The sequence below is a fragment of the Microchirus variegatus genome (genome assembly GCF_963457635.1).
Source record: "Microchirus variegatus genome assembly, chromosome: 9".
Lineage (NCBI taxonomy): Eukaryota > Metazoa > Chordata > Actinopteri > Pleuronectiformes > Soleidae > Microchirus > Microchirus variegatus.
Window position 1 is genome coordinate 5,710,168 of NC_139810.1, and position 15,456 is coordinate 5,725,623.

The following is a 15,456-nucleotide window of genomic DNA, read 5'->3' on the forward strand; positions in this document are numbered from 1 at the left end:
GTTTGTTTGTTTTTAGTCCTCACCATTATTATTATTCTGTGAGCGGAGGCCTGCGCGACACAGACCGACATTATTAGGAAAAACCGTAAAAACAGGACACATGATAAACAAGAGACGCCACGTGACAGCGCCTCGTGTGGTTGGAGTGATTAGAAGTCAGCCGTGGTGAAACAAACTTGTGGACCTTGATTGAAAAAAAAAAAAAAAAAAAAAAAGGAAGAGGAGCAGAATAAATAACAATGACGTTGGTTTGCCCTCAGTTTGGGCCTCAATAGTCTTTTTTGTTTTGTTTGTGCTCCACTAAATAAGGACACCAGCACCAGGCCTGTTCTGTTTGTTTACTTTATCTGCATTTATCTGCATTTCCCCGAGCTCTCACATGGGGAATGTGTGACACACACTGCACATAAAATAGGTAGTGCTGGGCACGTTAACGGCGACAACACCGGCAACGTTAACGTACATTAGCGCATGACGCGTTTCCATGACGACTGACGGGAAAAACACGCGCGTAGCGTCATGTTTACGTGCCGGGCACGGTTTACCAGTTAGCTCCGTTACCTGCGTAAGCTCCTTTAGCCCCGTTAGCGCGCCGACAGTAGAACTGGAGCGGTCTGTTTACGAAATGAAAAGAGCAACCAGCGTACCCGTGTAATCAAAAGTCAATCCAGAGTCGCGTAAACATGACGTCACATGCATATTTTTCTGGTCAGTTGTCATGGAACGTTGACGCTGTTAACGCCGTTAACACATTAACGCATGAATTGTGCGTGACGTCAAGTTTACGTGCCGCGTCACCGGAGTCCAGGCACCGTTTACCAGCTAGCTCCGTTAGCTCCTTTAGCGCCGTTAGCACGCCTACAGTCGAACTGGAGCGGTCTGCTTACTAAACGAAAAGAGCAGCGCTATAATTAACCAGTGTACCTGTGTACTGGTTATTTGTGCCTCTGTTTTTAAAGTTAAGCGTTACTTTAGAGACTAATTGTAACAATCGGGAGTCGCGTAAACATGCCGTCACGTGTATTTTTCTGGTCAGTCGTCATGGAAACGCGGCATGCGTTCATGTGGGGTAACGTTGCCGCCGTTACCGTGCCCAGCACTAAAAATAGGACATAGTCTTCCAGTTTATGGAAGTAACAGTTAACCACAAGGGGGCGACTCAGTGCTGACTGCGGAAAAAAGCAGCTAAACAGCTAATATTGTCCAACAGGTGTCTGGTTTTCTGATCGTAGGCGTGAGTGTGAGAGAGAACAAAGTGGTAGAAGATAAAATTGTGAATCTAGAGGCTTCAACTGGAAGACTACGTCCATTTTTCTATCTACAGTCTACGATAATAAACTCTGTGAGAGGCCGGGTCGTGTGTGCACATCTTAGCGTAATACTATGTCCTCTTGTTGTTTTTTTGTGTGTTCTTTTTTTAGATCTGTAAACTTATCAAACATACATATTCACCACATATAAAGGAATATTCTGATTCATGATTCTGAACATAGCATATTTTGTCCTCCATCAATCAATATCATTATTCTTTTTTCTTCTTTTTTTCTCTCTTCAATTCTCTTACTTACAATATTTTACACGTCAGATTAAATAGGGCTTAGTGTGCGGGAGGAGTGTGCGAGTCTTGGGGCTGAAGGAGCGGACGTCTCTCCGTCCACTGTTGACCGTCGGTGACTGGGCTCTGTGTAGAGAAAACTTACAGGCAGGGTCCCAAAGTCTGACTTGTTGACCCAACGCTGCACATCGCCTGCGAGGACCAACACATATGTATAAGTGTGTGTGTGTGTGTGTGTGTGTTCAGTCACTGTCACTGGTTTCACTGCTGGGGTCTCCCTGCACCTTGCTGCGGTGCTGCATGGCGCGGTGATACGCCACCTGCACCGACTTGCGGATGTTGGATTTCCGGCCTTCCAGCATTTTCTCCTTGTCCAGCTCCTGGTCCACGCCGAGCGGCACCAGCTTAGAGCGCGGCAGCCACTGCCTGCGTGCACACAAAAACACATAATATATTGATTTGAGAGCATTATTTATTGATTTCAAGTTCAGATTTTGTGATATTGTCTCTCAAAACCCTGCTTGTCCTAGATAGACCCCCATAGATAAAGGTTCACAAACAGTTTGAGGTCCACTACCGTAGCGGTCACTTAGAAATGTCCTTATTTTTGAAGGAAAAGCACTTTTTATTCAATGATTAGAACATTAAATGAATCAGAAATACACTCTATACAGTGTTAATGTGGTAAACGACTATTCTAAATGATGTTGTTCTTCTGTGTTTGTGTAATGAGCTTTTGTTTCAAAACATAAAACACACGTTCTGGCTGTTTTTTCTGTTCGGGCTGCTGTAGAAACATTCCAAGGCTATAAAAACCAAACCATTTTTTATTTTAAAAGTGGTTATTATTCACTTTTACAAACATACTTATGGGTAGAAGAGAGTTGTCAGGAGAGCTGCTGGTGTGCCTTAAACCACAGGTGACTTGAAAGGGAAGACTCTAAAAAACATCATTGTATTTTAAAGTTAAAAAGTGCTTTATGTTTGGGACTTAAAGTGTTAAAAAACACACACTAGTGTGTTTTGGGTCATGCCTTGACCTGGATTTTTGGCATAAAGTGTCAAATGTTTGGGATACTTCAGAATCAGAATCAGAAAGACTGTTGAACTTGAGTTATAGTTCATTTATAGCCTATTAGTGATGAATCAGCTCTTGTAAATGTCACACACTGGACTTTTAACAGCTTGTTGTAGTGTGTGTTACTGTACAACTGGTGATCTTCCTTCTGATTGCTGGGTCAAGTGATCGCCACCACAGCAGTTTAAAAAAACAACATAAAAGTGTCTTCTTGTCACAAACTCTGACCTAAAAGACACCGAGTTCTTCTCCTTCCTCTCGAATTCTCAAAAACCACGTTTGCCCTATTTCTTGCTAAGCGTTCTGTCGTCTTGCACCTTCCTTTGAACTATCACCGCCGAGACGCACACATGCACAAGCAAACGTACGCTAACACCAGGAGATGGAGTTTTGCTGATGTCTTGTTTTTTTTTTGTTTTTTTTCATCATTTCATCATTATTTTAGAAGAAAAACAAGAGAAAATAAAGAACAAAGGCCAAATCCACACGGAAGCAGAACTCTCACTGTGAGATATTTTTCCTTTCTTCAAGTTTTCAGTAAACACGCATTGTTTCATGACTTTAAACACTGTAGTATGTATGTATGTAAATACATATTTACATACACATATATATATATACACACACAACACACATATATACAAATACACACACAATACAAACGTATATACACACTCATATATATACAAACATATAGACATATATACATACATGCATATATATACACATGCATATATACACACACATACATGCATATATATACACACACATACATATATATATATTAGTGCTGTCAAACGTTAACGCGCTAACAGCGTCACGACTGGCCGGAAAAAGACACACGCACACATACGCAGTACACAGGTACGCTGGTTATTTGTAGCGCTGCTCTTTTCCTTTAATAAACAGCCCGCTCCAGTTCGACTGTAGGCACGCTAACGGCGCTAAAAGGAGCTAATGCAGCTAACACAGCTAATGGAGCTAACTGGTAAAGGGTACGTAAACTTGACGTCGTGCGCGTCTTTTTCCGGTCAGTCATCATGGAAACATGTCATGCGTTAACGCCCGTTAACCTATTGCACAGCACTAATATATATATACACACACACATATATATATATATATATATATATATATATACACATATACACACATACATATATATACATATACACACATAAATATATCTCTGATTACATGTGGATAAAAAAAATCAAAAGCACTGACCATGTCCTCTTGTTGTCAAAGAAGAGAACCAGGAAGAGGTGTTCTCGGGCTTCCTGCGTCATTTGCTCCCCAAGCTTCAGCACATCCAGAGGAGGGACAGGGATGGGAACCCCCCGGTGGAACACCCCCTCTCTGGGCATCTTCGGATCAATTATCTGTTACGCAAAGGGCCAGAATGAGGAGGTTTAGAAATACAGCTATTACTACTGCTAACTGTTAGGGTGCTCTAAACACAATGGCCCTCTGTTCTCACCAGAGCAGGATACGAAGGATAACCTCTGCACTTGGCCCACACCAGGTCCAGAGCCTCCAGAGAGGTGTAGTCGTCAGATGTCATCCAGCATCCTGACCTGGACCGGCTACGCACTGACAGTAACACACACAGGAAGGGGAAGACAAGTAAGAATTATTTAACTTCACTTCTTTTCACACTTTTTTGCCTTTCCATGTGTTCTTTTATTGTAGCCTTTTGGCTGTTTGTATGTATACAAGTCCACTTTTGGAGGTTTGGGGTCACCTATACAATTTCGTTTGTGTTTTCCATTAAAATTCACAGTTTTATTCATCAAAAGAGTTGCAAAATGAATAGAAAATATAGTCAAGAAAATGACAAGATCATAAATACTAATAATCATTTTGCCCTTTAGTCAAATAACCAGAAAAACTGTTTTAGCTGTGCTAACATCATTGCACAAGAGTTTTCAAGGGTTTTCAAATCATCCAATAGCCTTCTAACGCGATTAGCATGCATGTATGTAATAGCTGTATAGAGTGTATTTATGATTCATTTAATATTAGATTCATTGAAAAAAAGTGCTTTTCTTTCAAAAATAAGGACATTTCTAAGTGAGCCCAAACTTTTTGATGAAAAACTACGAAGACGACAGATACGAATGTCTTAGATGAAAAACAAAGCACAAGGCAGCAACAATCTGGCATTTGTTTATCGGTTAATAAAATCAACTGCAGCCTGCAGTTACGACTTGTGACGTGTATGCACTGACGTGCGAGTTTGTGTGTGTGTGAAAAATGTGCTTACTGTGTGAAACGCTTCTCGATCCCCCAACAGAGTAGGAATCATTTTCTGTGCCTGACGTTTCCTCGCTGCTGTCTTCCTGGAAAGCCGAGCGAGAGAAAGACGCCTTCCCTCTGCCTTGTTTGGAGGGAGTCGTGCTGAGAAAAAGAGAGAGAGATATAAAAGTGGACTGAACTTTAATACAAGCATGTGACGCTAATATATAAGCTGGTCAAAGATGCTATCAAAAGCCCACATTTACACCACAACCACACCGTGCTATCTGATAAAGCAGATGTTGCTGTTCAGTTTTGACAAATACAATAAAAACAAAATATAAATCCTGTTCCATCTCTTTATTAACTGTAAAAATCCTATGCTACATGATGATTCTGGAATCATAAGGGAATAATACTAGCCAGGGCTCACGAGTTAAAAAAACACAGTTTAAAATCTCAGAGTTATATTTAGGGTAAAGGTGATTTAAATAAGATATTAACTAAAAAAAACAAAAAACAAAAAACTGTCAAGCTGTGGTTTTACAGCAAGCTGCATGCTGGGAAGGCGTCTTGTTGACCAGCAGCCAGGTGCAGTCACACTTCCTGGCTTCTGTGTGGCTACACCGCAACCTCAATGTCACAATAAGACGATGAAGAAGACGATGAAAACAACTGTGTGTAATTTGCAAAATAAAGCTTTAAAGCACTATTTCTTCAAGGTATTACCTTATTATTGGATATTTTTTGTGATCTGTTAAAGCTGAGGCAGGCGACATATTCTCTTTGCAGCATAATGTGGAGAAAACTTGACTTGTGCACCTCCTCTGCTCGCATATATCTGAGCGTGTGTAGCAGCAGCAGCTAGATCTGCTAAAACCCTGTGCATAAACATGATTTGACACTGATTGTTCAGACTCACCTGGTCCTGTCGGATGCTGCGCTGCTGCTGCTGCTGGTTGTCGACTCCGAGTCGGAGCTGGAACGAGGAAGACGGGGCTCGTTCCTGTAAACGAGGAAGCTCTCCGTCACCGGCTGGTTTCCGCCGTCAAAACCGTTAGTTGGCAAACCTAAAAGGAAAGACACAGAGACAGAGATCAGAGTGTGTACAAATGTATTATACAAATCATCTGTGTGTGTGTGTGTGCTGTACCTGGCAGCAGGTCATCGTTGTCGCTGTCGCTGTCAGAGCTGGAGGTGCTGCGCGGGCTGCGAGGCCTCTTCCTCTGCCTGCTGTGAGACTGCATGGGCAGCTGAGGGGGCCCAATGGGGCTTTGGCTCACGCCTGCGCCGCCGTAGCCAATGTCTCGGTTTTTGGGCGGGCGGCCCGGCCTTTTGGGGGGTCCGGCCATTTTTTGGTTCTTCTTCGAGAAGAGGACGGATGTGCGGCGGCCCACCTCTGGAGCCAGGGCAGATGAGGAGACACTGAGATCTTGACGAGGAGAGAGGTTTATGAGTTAGGAATGGAAGCCAGTGTTTAGCACACAAAAACCTATAACAGCTCTAGCACATCTATCAACAACATCAACGCACATTAACGCATGTCGCGTTTCCATGGCGACTGACCGGTAAAAGATGCGCGTGACGTAGAGCTGAAACGATTAATCGATTATTAATCGATTACTAAATTAATCGGCAACTATTTTGATAATCGATAATCGGTTTGAAGCTTTTTTTACATTATTAAAACAAGATTTCTGATTGTTTTAGCCTCTTAAATGTGAATATTTTCTTGGTTTCTTTGCTCCACATAACGAAGAAATCACTAAAACTGAATAATTTTGGTTTGTGAACAAAATAAGACATTCAAGAACATCCTCATTTCCAGATTTGACAAACACTGATCAACGTTTAACATTTTATGACATTTTATGGACCAAATGATTCATCGATTAATCGAGAAAATAATAGACAGATTAATCGATTACGCAAAGAATCGTTAGTTGCAGCTCTAGTGTGACGTCATGTTTACATGCATGATTCCTGATTGTTAAAATGAGTCTCTAAAGTAACGCTAAAAACTTTAAAAACAGAGGCACACAGGTACGCTGGTTATTTGTAGCGCTGCTCTTTTCATTTAATAAACAGACCGCTCCAGTTCCACTGTTGTCGCGCTGACGACGCTAAAAGGAGCTAACGACGCTAAAGGGGCTAACGGAGCTAAAGCAGCTAACGGAGCTAACTGGTCACATTTAAGAAGCAAAAACAATCAAACCGATTAATCGATTATCAAAATAGTTGATGATTAATTCAGTAATCGATTTATAATGGATTAATTGTTTCAGCTCTAGTCAGTATTAATGAGCAGCATCAGTGTTGATAAAATCCAACTGATGAAATTGAACGTCCTTCCACACTCACCTTTTCCACTAATCTCCTGGCTGCTGCTCTCTCCCCCCTCGTCGTGGTGTCCTGAAGATGAAGGGTGATGGGGGAGCGACGAGCCCCGGTCTCCTCCACCTCCTCCTCCTCCTCCCACAGACTCCCGGCCCGCCATGCCGGGACCTCCCTCCCGTTGGTGCGCGAGCTTCCTCTTGATGACGCTGATCTCTTTCCGCAGAGCTTTGGCTCGCCGCGACTGACCGATGCTGTGCTTGCCCGAGTTGACCTCGTCGAGGCGCACCTGCAGGTAATGCAGCTGCTCCTCCAGAGGCAGCCGTCGACGGTTCTCTGGCAGGAGGAGGTCTGAGCGGGAGAGAAGAAAGGTGTTCGACAAGTTCAGAGGGAGCAGGAGAGTCAACAATGACCGAAATCTGTGCTTTCAAGAGTCACAAAACTTGACCTGAGGCTCTTCAGGTACGACTCATTTTTATAAACATATAACAATATAAATCAAATACAAACATATACTCTCTCTCCTATACGCACACACAGAAATAAGACTTTTCCCACTAGCAGCCATGTTTTCAGAGTGTCCATCTAAGTGTCAGTACTTCAAACAACCACAATTTCGACGTTTATTTTGACACTTTATTTTATATTTCACTTTTGATGTTATTTTTGTTATCTTATATTGTTATTGCTATTTTTGTATTTGTTATTTTCTATAATTGTTAATTTAATCAAACCACATGAGAAACAATTATTTTTGTATTTGTTATTATTGTAATTTTTGCTTTCTTAATTTAATTTAATTTAATTTAATTTAATTTAATTTAATTTAATTTAATTTAATTTAAACAAACCACATTAGAAATTATTATTTTTGCACCTGAAACAGTAATTTAATATCGGGATTTATAAAGTTCTATCTTATCTTATCTTAATTTATTCTAATCAAATTTAATTTAAATGAATTTAATTTAATTTAATTTAATTTAATTTAATTTAATTTAAATAAACCCAGTGAGAAATTATTCTTAATCTCAACAATCTGACCCCTTTGTGCCAAACAGACTCCTCTTATCCTCCTCCTATTTCTCTCCTCACAATAAAGCCAAAGGTAAAGTGTGACATTTCTTCTCACCTGTCCAATCTTCATACATTAACAGTCTGTTATCCTTGGTATTAATAAAAATAAACCACTTTATAGTTTTTTGTCTTTTTGAAGTAAAAAAAATCACTCACCTTCTTCATTAGAAGACAATGGCCGTTCTCTTTCTCTGTCTCTGTCTCTGTCTCTGTCTCTGTCTCTGTCTCTGTCTCTGTCTCTGTCTCTGTCTCTGTCTCTGTCACTTTCTCGCTCTCGCTCTCGCTCCCTCTCCCTTTCTCTTTCCCTCTCCCGGTCCCGGTCTCGGTCCTGGTCTCTCTGAGCGTCTGGACTGGGCTCTCTGTGGAGGTGCATGCCACTCTCGTAGTTGAAGCCGATGCGCTCGGCTTGCCGCCGCGCTGTCCTGATGACGGAGCCGCCCATCTCTCTGAGCCGCAACGCAGCGCGGTAAAACACCGTGTCCTTGGCGTTGTACTTGAGGCAGTTGTTGACGATGAGGCCAAAGTCGGCCTCAAAGGCCTCGAAGGTGAGGTAGCGATGGGACTCCAGCAGGTTCCACATGGTCTGGAAGTCCATAGGAGTGTCGATGTGGTCCAGGTAGTCTGGCACCTGGGGCGTAGCAGATAGAGAAATGTGGCCATTATGAGTAAAATCGATTTCTAAATGAATCGTCAACTATTTTGATCATCGATAATGGGTTTGAAGCTTTTTTCATGAGTGAAACAAGATTTCTGATTGTTTCAGCTTCTTAAATGAAATTGTTTCTTTGCTCCACATAACAAAGAAATCATTAAAACTGAAGCATTTTGGTTTGAGGACAAAAACAAGACATTTGAGAAATTGTCATTTCCAGGTTTCACAAACACTGATTGACGTTTTTCTTTTTAGCATTTTCTGATCCAGATTGCATTACTGCATAGGTGTACCTAATAAAGTGACCAGGGAGTGTATTACACAAACAGATGCAATAGATTGAAGACCATCCCAAGTTATCAGATGACAAAAATCACACTGACATGAAAAAGCAACAGTGACCTCTTTTTCTGGCATAAGTGCGACCAGAAGTCCTCATGGGGACTAAAACCTGGTCCTAATGAGGCTGAACCTCATTACTGAGGAGCTGGTTAATGTCAGGGCTAAGATTTAGGGCTGAGCATTAACTGGTTAGGGTTAAGGTGAGGTATAAGGCTCGGGATTGGCCATCCAAACGAAAGAAAGTGGTTGCAGTGTGTGTGAAAGGATAGATGCACAAACCTGTGTGTGTGTGTGTGTGTGTGCGTGCGCGCTTACCTCTGCCAGTGGTACAGGCTCAGTGAAAAAGTTGTTAGTGTCTCTTTCTTGTAACTGCTCCAGCGTACTCCTCAACAGCACCAGGAGAGGGGTGAGCTGCATCTCCAGAGCCATCTGCTGCACTTTAATCTGAACACAGACACACAGGTTTTAAAAGATGCCCAAATCAAGTGCTAAGTGTGCGGTTGCAGAGTCTGTGCAGTAAGAATTCTGTGGGTTCCTTAAACACAAATAATTTAAAAAAAAAGTGTTTTGTTTTTTTTAACTTTTAAAAGTCTGGCATGAACTAAAACGACTGAAAACCTTTTTTTTTTACAAATTTTCTTTGTAAAATAGCTTATTTTGAGTCTGCATAATTGCAAAATATAAATTACTCTGCAATAGACGGAACATTCTGATAGCAGTAAATCCAATATGGGTGTCTTACCGTCTCCCTCTTGAGTTTCTCCCTCTTGCGGATGAGCTCCACCAGTAGCCTGGCTCTCTCCAGGTCGTGCCTCAGTCTCTGCCAGGCCTTGAGCTGCTCCTTCAAGGCCGCCTGTTTCTCCTCGCTGTCTCTCGGCAACACCAACACGACGGAACCCAAAAACACGCCAAATCAGTCGAATGTTTTTTTTTTTAAACGACAGAACACTCGTCATATATTATATTACATAATACACTCTGGTGTTATTTACTGTGGGAAGCTGTGACGGAGGCTGCGGAGGGACGGGCTCGATGTGCCGCTGCGACTGCAGGTGGGTTTGGAGTCGGCGCAGCAGAGGGACGCCGTTGCGACTTTGCCTCTTCAGCGTCCAGTAGCTGTGAAGGCGTTGCATGAACTGGCTCTTCCTGGGTACCGTTAAATTACTGGTGATTTTGCTGAGTCTGGAGGGAAAGAAAACAATGCTTCAGAGCTCAAACGATTCATCGATTATTAAATCGATCACTAAATCAATCGCCAACTATTTTGATCATCGATTAATTGGTTTGAATCTTTTTTCATTATTAAAACAGGATTTCTGATTGTTTTAGCTTCTTAAATGTGAATATTTTCTTAAGAGCTGAGGCGATTAATCGATGACTAAATTAACTGTCAATTATTTTTGAGAATCAATAATTGTTTTGAAGCTTTTTTTCATTATTAAAACAAGACATCTGATTGTTTTACCTTCTTAAACGTGAATATTTTCTTAAGAGCTGAAACGATGAATCGATTACTAAATTAATCGTCAACTATTTTAATAATCGATTAATTGGTTTGAAGCTTTTTTCATGATTAAAACAAGAGTTCTGATTGCTTTAGCTTCTTAAATGTGAATATATTCTTAAGAGCAGAAACAATCGATTATTAATCGATTACTAAATGAATCGTCAACTATTTAGATAATCGATTAATCGGTTTGAAGCTTTTTTCATGTTTTCCTAATTTCTTTGCTCCACATACCAAAGAAATCATCAAACAGACATGTGTGCTTCCTGTAGTTGTGGTGTAAGTGTGTTTACCTGTGAGGAGGTATGCAGGGCACGGACACCACCGGAGCGGCCGCTCTCCTCTCAGCTAAGATCTTCCTCGCCCTCTTCATCTTCAGCCTCGACTTCGCCTTCGCCCTCTTGGCTCGCTCCGAGCTCCAGCCCTTGGAGTCCTCATCGTGACAGATGCTAGTTTCGTCGTCCTCCTCCAGCTCTCCCTCGCTGTGCGAGGAGCCCATGCTGGCACCGCCTACTCCTGCCAGAGGCCGGGCCGAGCCAGGCGGCGTGTGGATGTCGCAGTACGCCGTCTTGCGGACGCTGAACGAGGTGCCGTTGGCCCCGGTCTCCCTGACGGGCTCCATTTTCATGTAGAGCCCTGCCTGCTGGGCACAGGTGACGTGGAACGCTGTGTAACAGTTGGCTTTGTGACACTGGATGCAGGCGCCTGAGCCTCGCTGCTTGCAGATGTAGCAGGTGAGTTTCCAGCGTGCAGGCGGGATGTGCTCGATGCTGTCAATGGGCTCCAGAAAGACTGTGTTAGCAAAACAGACCTGAGGGAAAGCAGAAAGGAATAGATTTAAAGGACTCATATTATAGCCTATTTCTCAAAGGTAACCTAGTTCCCTGGTGTCCTAATGAACATGTCTCTGACATGCTTTGGTCAAAATACCTTAAGGATGAAGCACCATAGTAGTTCAATTACCCTGACAAGAGCCCTGATCAGAACGCTCTCTTTTGAGTGCCTGTCTCTTTAAATGCAAATGAGACACAGGAAACTACGTCAGTGTCACTGAGGCTAACGGCAGCTAACAGCAGTTAGCATTTGGAAAAGCCATCATTTGCCAACTCTTGCCGGCACATTGCCGTCATATATAAAATGTAAATCCTCTAAGGCTGGAAGTTTGTGTAGAACTCTGTGCTGCACTGTGCAGCCAAGAATAGAACACTTGGAAGACTTCTGCTCTTCCGGATACTATTGCCCTCGCCTGCACTCTTGCGTTTTTTAAGGACAAAACGGAGCTCCGCAAGACAACAATTCCAGGAATTTGCAAAATGTCACGGAAGTCAACATCGCGTGATTTATCTCCTGTACTTCGACTGAGGCGGACCACACTTTCACACTTTGCCTACTCATAGGGCCCCAAGAGTCCCAAAAATATTGATTAAAACGATTAAAAAGTTGATTTTGCATAATATGTCTCCTTTAATAGACAAAAACAGTGTTTTTCAATCAATCTTTGAATCTTTTATCTTTAAATCCTACACTATCGTTCAAAAGTTTGGGGTCACCTATACAATTTTGTTTGTATTTCCATTAAAAGTCACACTTTTATTTATCAAAAGAGTTGCAAAAAGAATAGAAAATATAGTCAAGACATTGACAAGATTAGAAATAATGATTTTTATTCAAAATAATAATGTTGCCCTTTCTTCAAAGAACCAGCAAAACTGTTTTTCAGCTGTGCTAACATCATTGCACAAGAGTTTTCAAGGGGTTTCTAATCATCCAATAGCCTTCTAACGCGATTAGCAAACCCAATGTACCATTAGAACACTGGAAATGGGCCTCTATACACCTATGTACATATTCCATTAAAAACCAGACGTTTGCAGCTAGAATAGTCGTTTACCACATTAACAATGTATAGAGTGTATTTCTGATTCATTTAATGTTGTATTCATTGAAAAAAAGTGCATATCCTTCAACAATAAGGACATTTCTAAGTGAGCCCAAACTAGTGTATATGTTAATTATAATCTCTACACACCTGTTGAAGTAATCAGATTAGTCTAATCAGACATGCATGTGGTAATGTGTGGATTTACCTCTGGGATCCACAGCGCACACACGACGTGTGCCCAGCGAGCATCGTCCGTCTGCTTGAAAGCTCCCCCTTTGTTTGGACACAGAGCACAGTCCACGGCTCGACTCGGAGACTGCAGGCAGCGGCGACAAAGCCACTGGCCCTCTGGGATGTAGGGCACACCGTAGCACTCCTGGTGCACGGCGAGGTTACACATGTCGCAGAACAGGATCACGTTGCTGTTCTGACACTCGCCGTCGTTGCAGATGCAGCAGACGGCGTCTTCGTCGATTAAGGTGCTGGGGTCGGCCTGAGCGAAAGGGGTGTGAGGAGAGATCTAGAGTTACTACATCTATCTTTGTTACAAAACATCATCTTCCCTTGTAGAATACAAACACAGCCGTACCTTGTTGTGACTCTCAAAATATGACTCCTTCTCTAAGCGATCCATGAGGTACTCAAAGACCTCCTGAGGGATGGGCGTCACACCGTCACACCGCCGCTTGTCGTTCATGATTTCAAGCCAGATGCAGTCTTCCTCGTCCATGTCGTACTCCACCTCCTCATCCAGCTCCTCCACAGACTTATCGATGTACCTGAACACCAGTGAAGAGACAGCAGTTAGCACTATTATTATACCACAGTACATGTGGAGGAAGGTGGAAAACTAGGATTAGCATCCACTTCAGTTTTATGTATGAAAAGGAAATGAAGAGAGAATTAGAGCTGACACAATGAAGCGATTATTAAATTAATCGTTTTAATATTATTATGGTTTTTTTCATGATTAAAACAAGATTTATGATCGTTTTACCTTCTTAAATGCAGACAGTCATTAAGCAGACAGTCTTTTCAGATCAGTAGGTGCTGATGTCCTGACTGTTCCCACAGTCAAAGCAAAACACGAAGAAGCAACACTTTTTGTTTATGTTCCTCAACATTGGAACAGACTTCCTGAAAAACTGAGGTTTCTTCTTCAGCAACTTCAACTTCATGTTAACCAGAGATTTTGAGAATGAGCAACTCTTCTCTCCTATCTACACTACCGTTAAAAAGTTTGGGCTCACTTAGAAATGTCCTTATTTTTGAAGGAAAATCACTTTTTTCAATTAATATAACAATAAATGGATCATAAATATACTCTATACAATGTTAATGTGGTAAATGACTATTCTAGCTGCAAAAGTCTGTTTTTTAATGGCATATGTACATAGGTGTATAGAGGCCCATTTCCAGTGTTCTAATGGTACATTGTGTTTGCTAATGTTAATGTTAATGTTAGAAGACTATTGGATGATTAGAAAACCCTTGAAAACCCTTGTGCAATGATGTTAGCACAGCTGAAAACAGTTTTGCTGGTTCTTTGACGAAAGGTCAAAATTATTATTTTGGAATAAAAATCATTATTTCTAAACTCGTCGATGTCTTGAGTATATTTTCTATTCTTTTTGCAACTCTTTTGATGAATAAAAGTGTGACTTAATGGAAAACACAAAAAATGATAATGCAAGTTATGAAATTTTTTGTGCAATCTCTTTGAAACGTTTTTATATTTTTTCTCTATTTCTATTTTTAAATGGTTCCAATTTGTACAGCACTTTGGATTGCCTCAACTGATTAAATGATGCTCTCCAATTAAAACTGACCTCGCCTCAGAGTATTTCCAAAACAAGAGCATAAATTAGCTCACTTAAAACACCAGACCACTTAAAAAAGAATTACCTCCAAGTACTCGTGGTTACATTTCCACCCATGTCTGTCCATCTGTTGTTTTGCTTGTTTGTTAAAATGACTGTGAAAAGCAATATTTACAGGACTGAAAGGATCTGGCTCTGGTTTGCCGTTCAACTCACTCAATAAAATACCTGTAATAAGATGACGGCCGTGGAGGAGCATCAGGTCTGTCCTGGTCCAGCTCTCTGAACACCGCTTCGGGCAGCTTGACTGCAGGCCCAGACTGAGCGCTGTGATGATGTGATGAGCCATCCCTCTTCTTTTCTTTACTCTTATGCTTCCCGGACTTTGGCGTGGCTTTGCCGCCGTTAGAAGACAAGATATCTGACCGGTCCTTGCCGCTCCCTCCTACCTCGCTACCTCCGTTTCCGCCGTCACTGCCGTTACAAACTCCTCCACCGTTTCCGCCAGTACCAGACGGCGGCGCACTCTCGGCATCGCTGTCCTCCTCTGATACCACGTCGATGTTTTCAAAGATGCTTATGCGGTGAATGCGTCCTTGAAAGTCCAGCTCGACCATGCGCTGTGCCTGGGCATAGGTCATCGTCTCTCTGCCCGGGGAGTTAGAGCGATCCGAATGGTTGGGGCTACCTGGGGTGTTCCCCCCATGGCCCAGGCCTCCTCCGCCTCCGTTACCTCCATCGTCAGTATCACCTGACCCCGCCAGAGAAGCACGGGGAGGCCGTCCCTTCCTCTTCTTCTGTGGTACAGTCTGTGCAGGGGTGGGGTTGTCATGGTCATAGTGATAAAGGTGGTACTCAATGCCACTGTAGCTCTTGTAGACCTTCCGACAGGTCTCCACCGGGCACTCATACGGGGGTTTGGTGGCCCGCAGGTTGTGACAGAATGTTTTCACGTCAAAGTCCAGCCCCAT

At 42.3% G+C, this 15,456-nt stretch overlaps 1 protein-coding gene across 1 annotated transcript; it reads right to left on the bottom strand.

Moving 5' to 3' along the window:
• Positions 1-1,775: 1,775 nt before the first annotated feature.
• brpf1 (bromodomain and PHD finger containing, 1) lies at positions 1,776-15,456 on the bottom strand (the record flags this gene model as incomplete). The annotated part of the gene is made up of 15 exons (XM_083895261.1): positions 1,776-1,977; positions 3,857-4,015; positions 4,114-4,226; positions 4,900-5,033; positions 5,794-5,941; positions 6,025-6,303; positions 7,233-7,556; positions 8,439-8,910; positions 9,592-9,720; positions 10,019-10,148; positions 10,252-10,458; positions 11,077-11,594; positions 12,871-13,158; positions 13,255-13,444; positions 14,714-15,456. The coding sequence occupies 15 exons, from the start codon at positions 15,454-15,456 to the stop codon at positions 1,798-1,800; spliced, it is 4,014 nt and encodes a 1,337-aa protein (XP_083751387.1). The 3' UTR covers positions 1,776-1,797.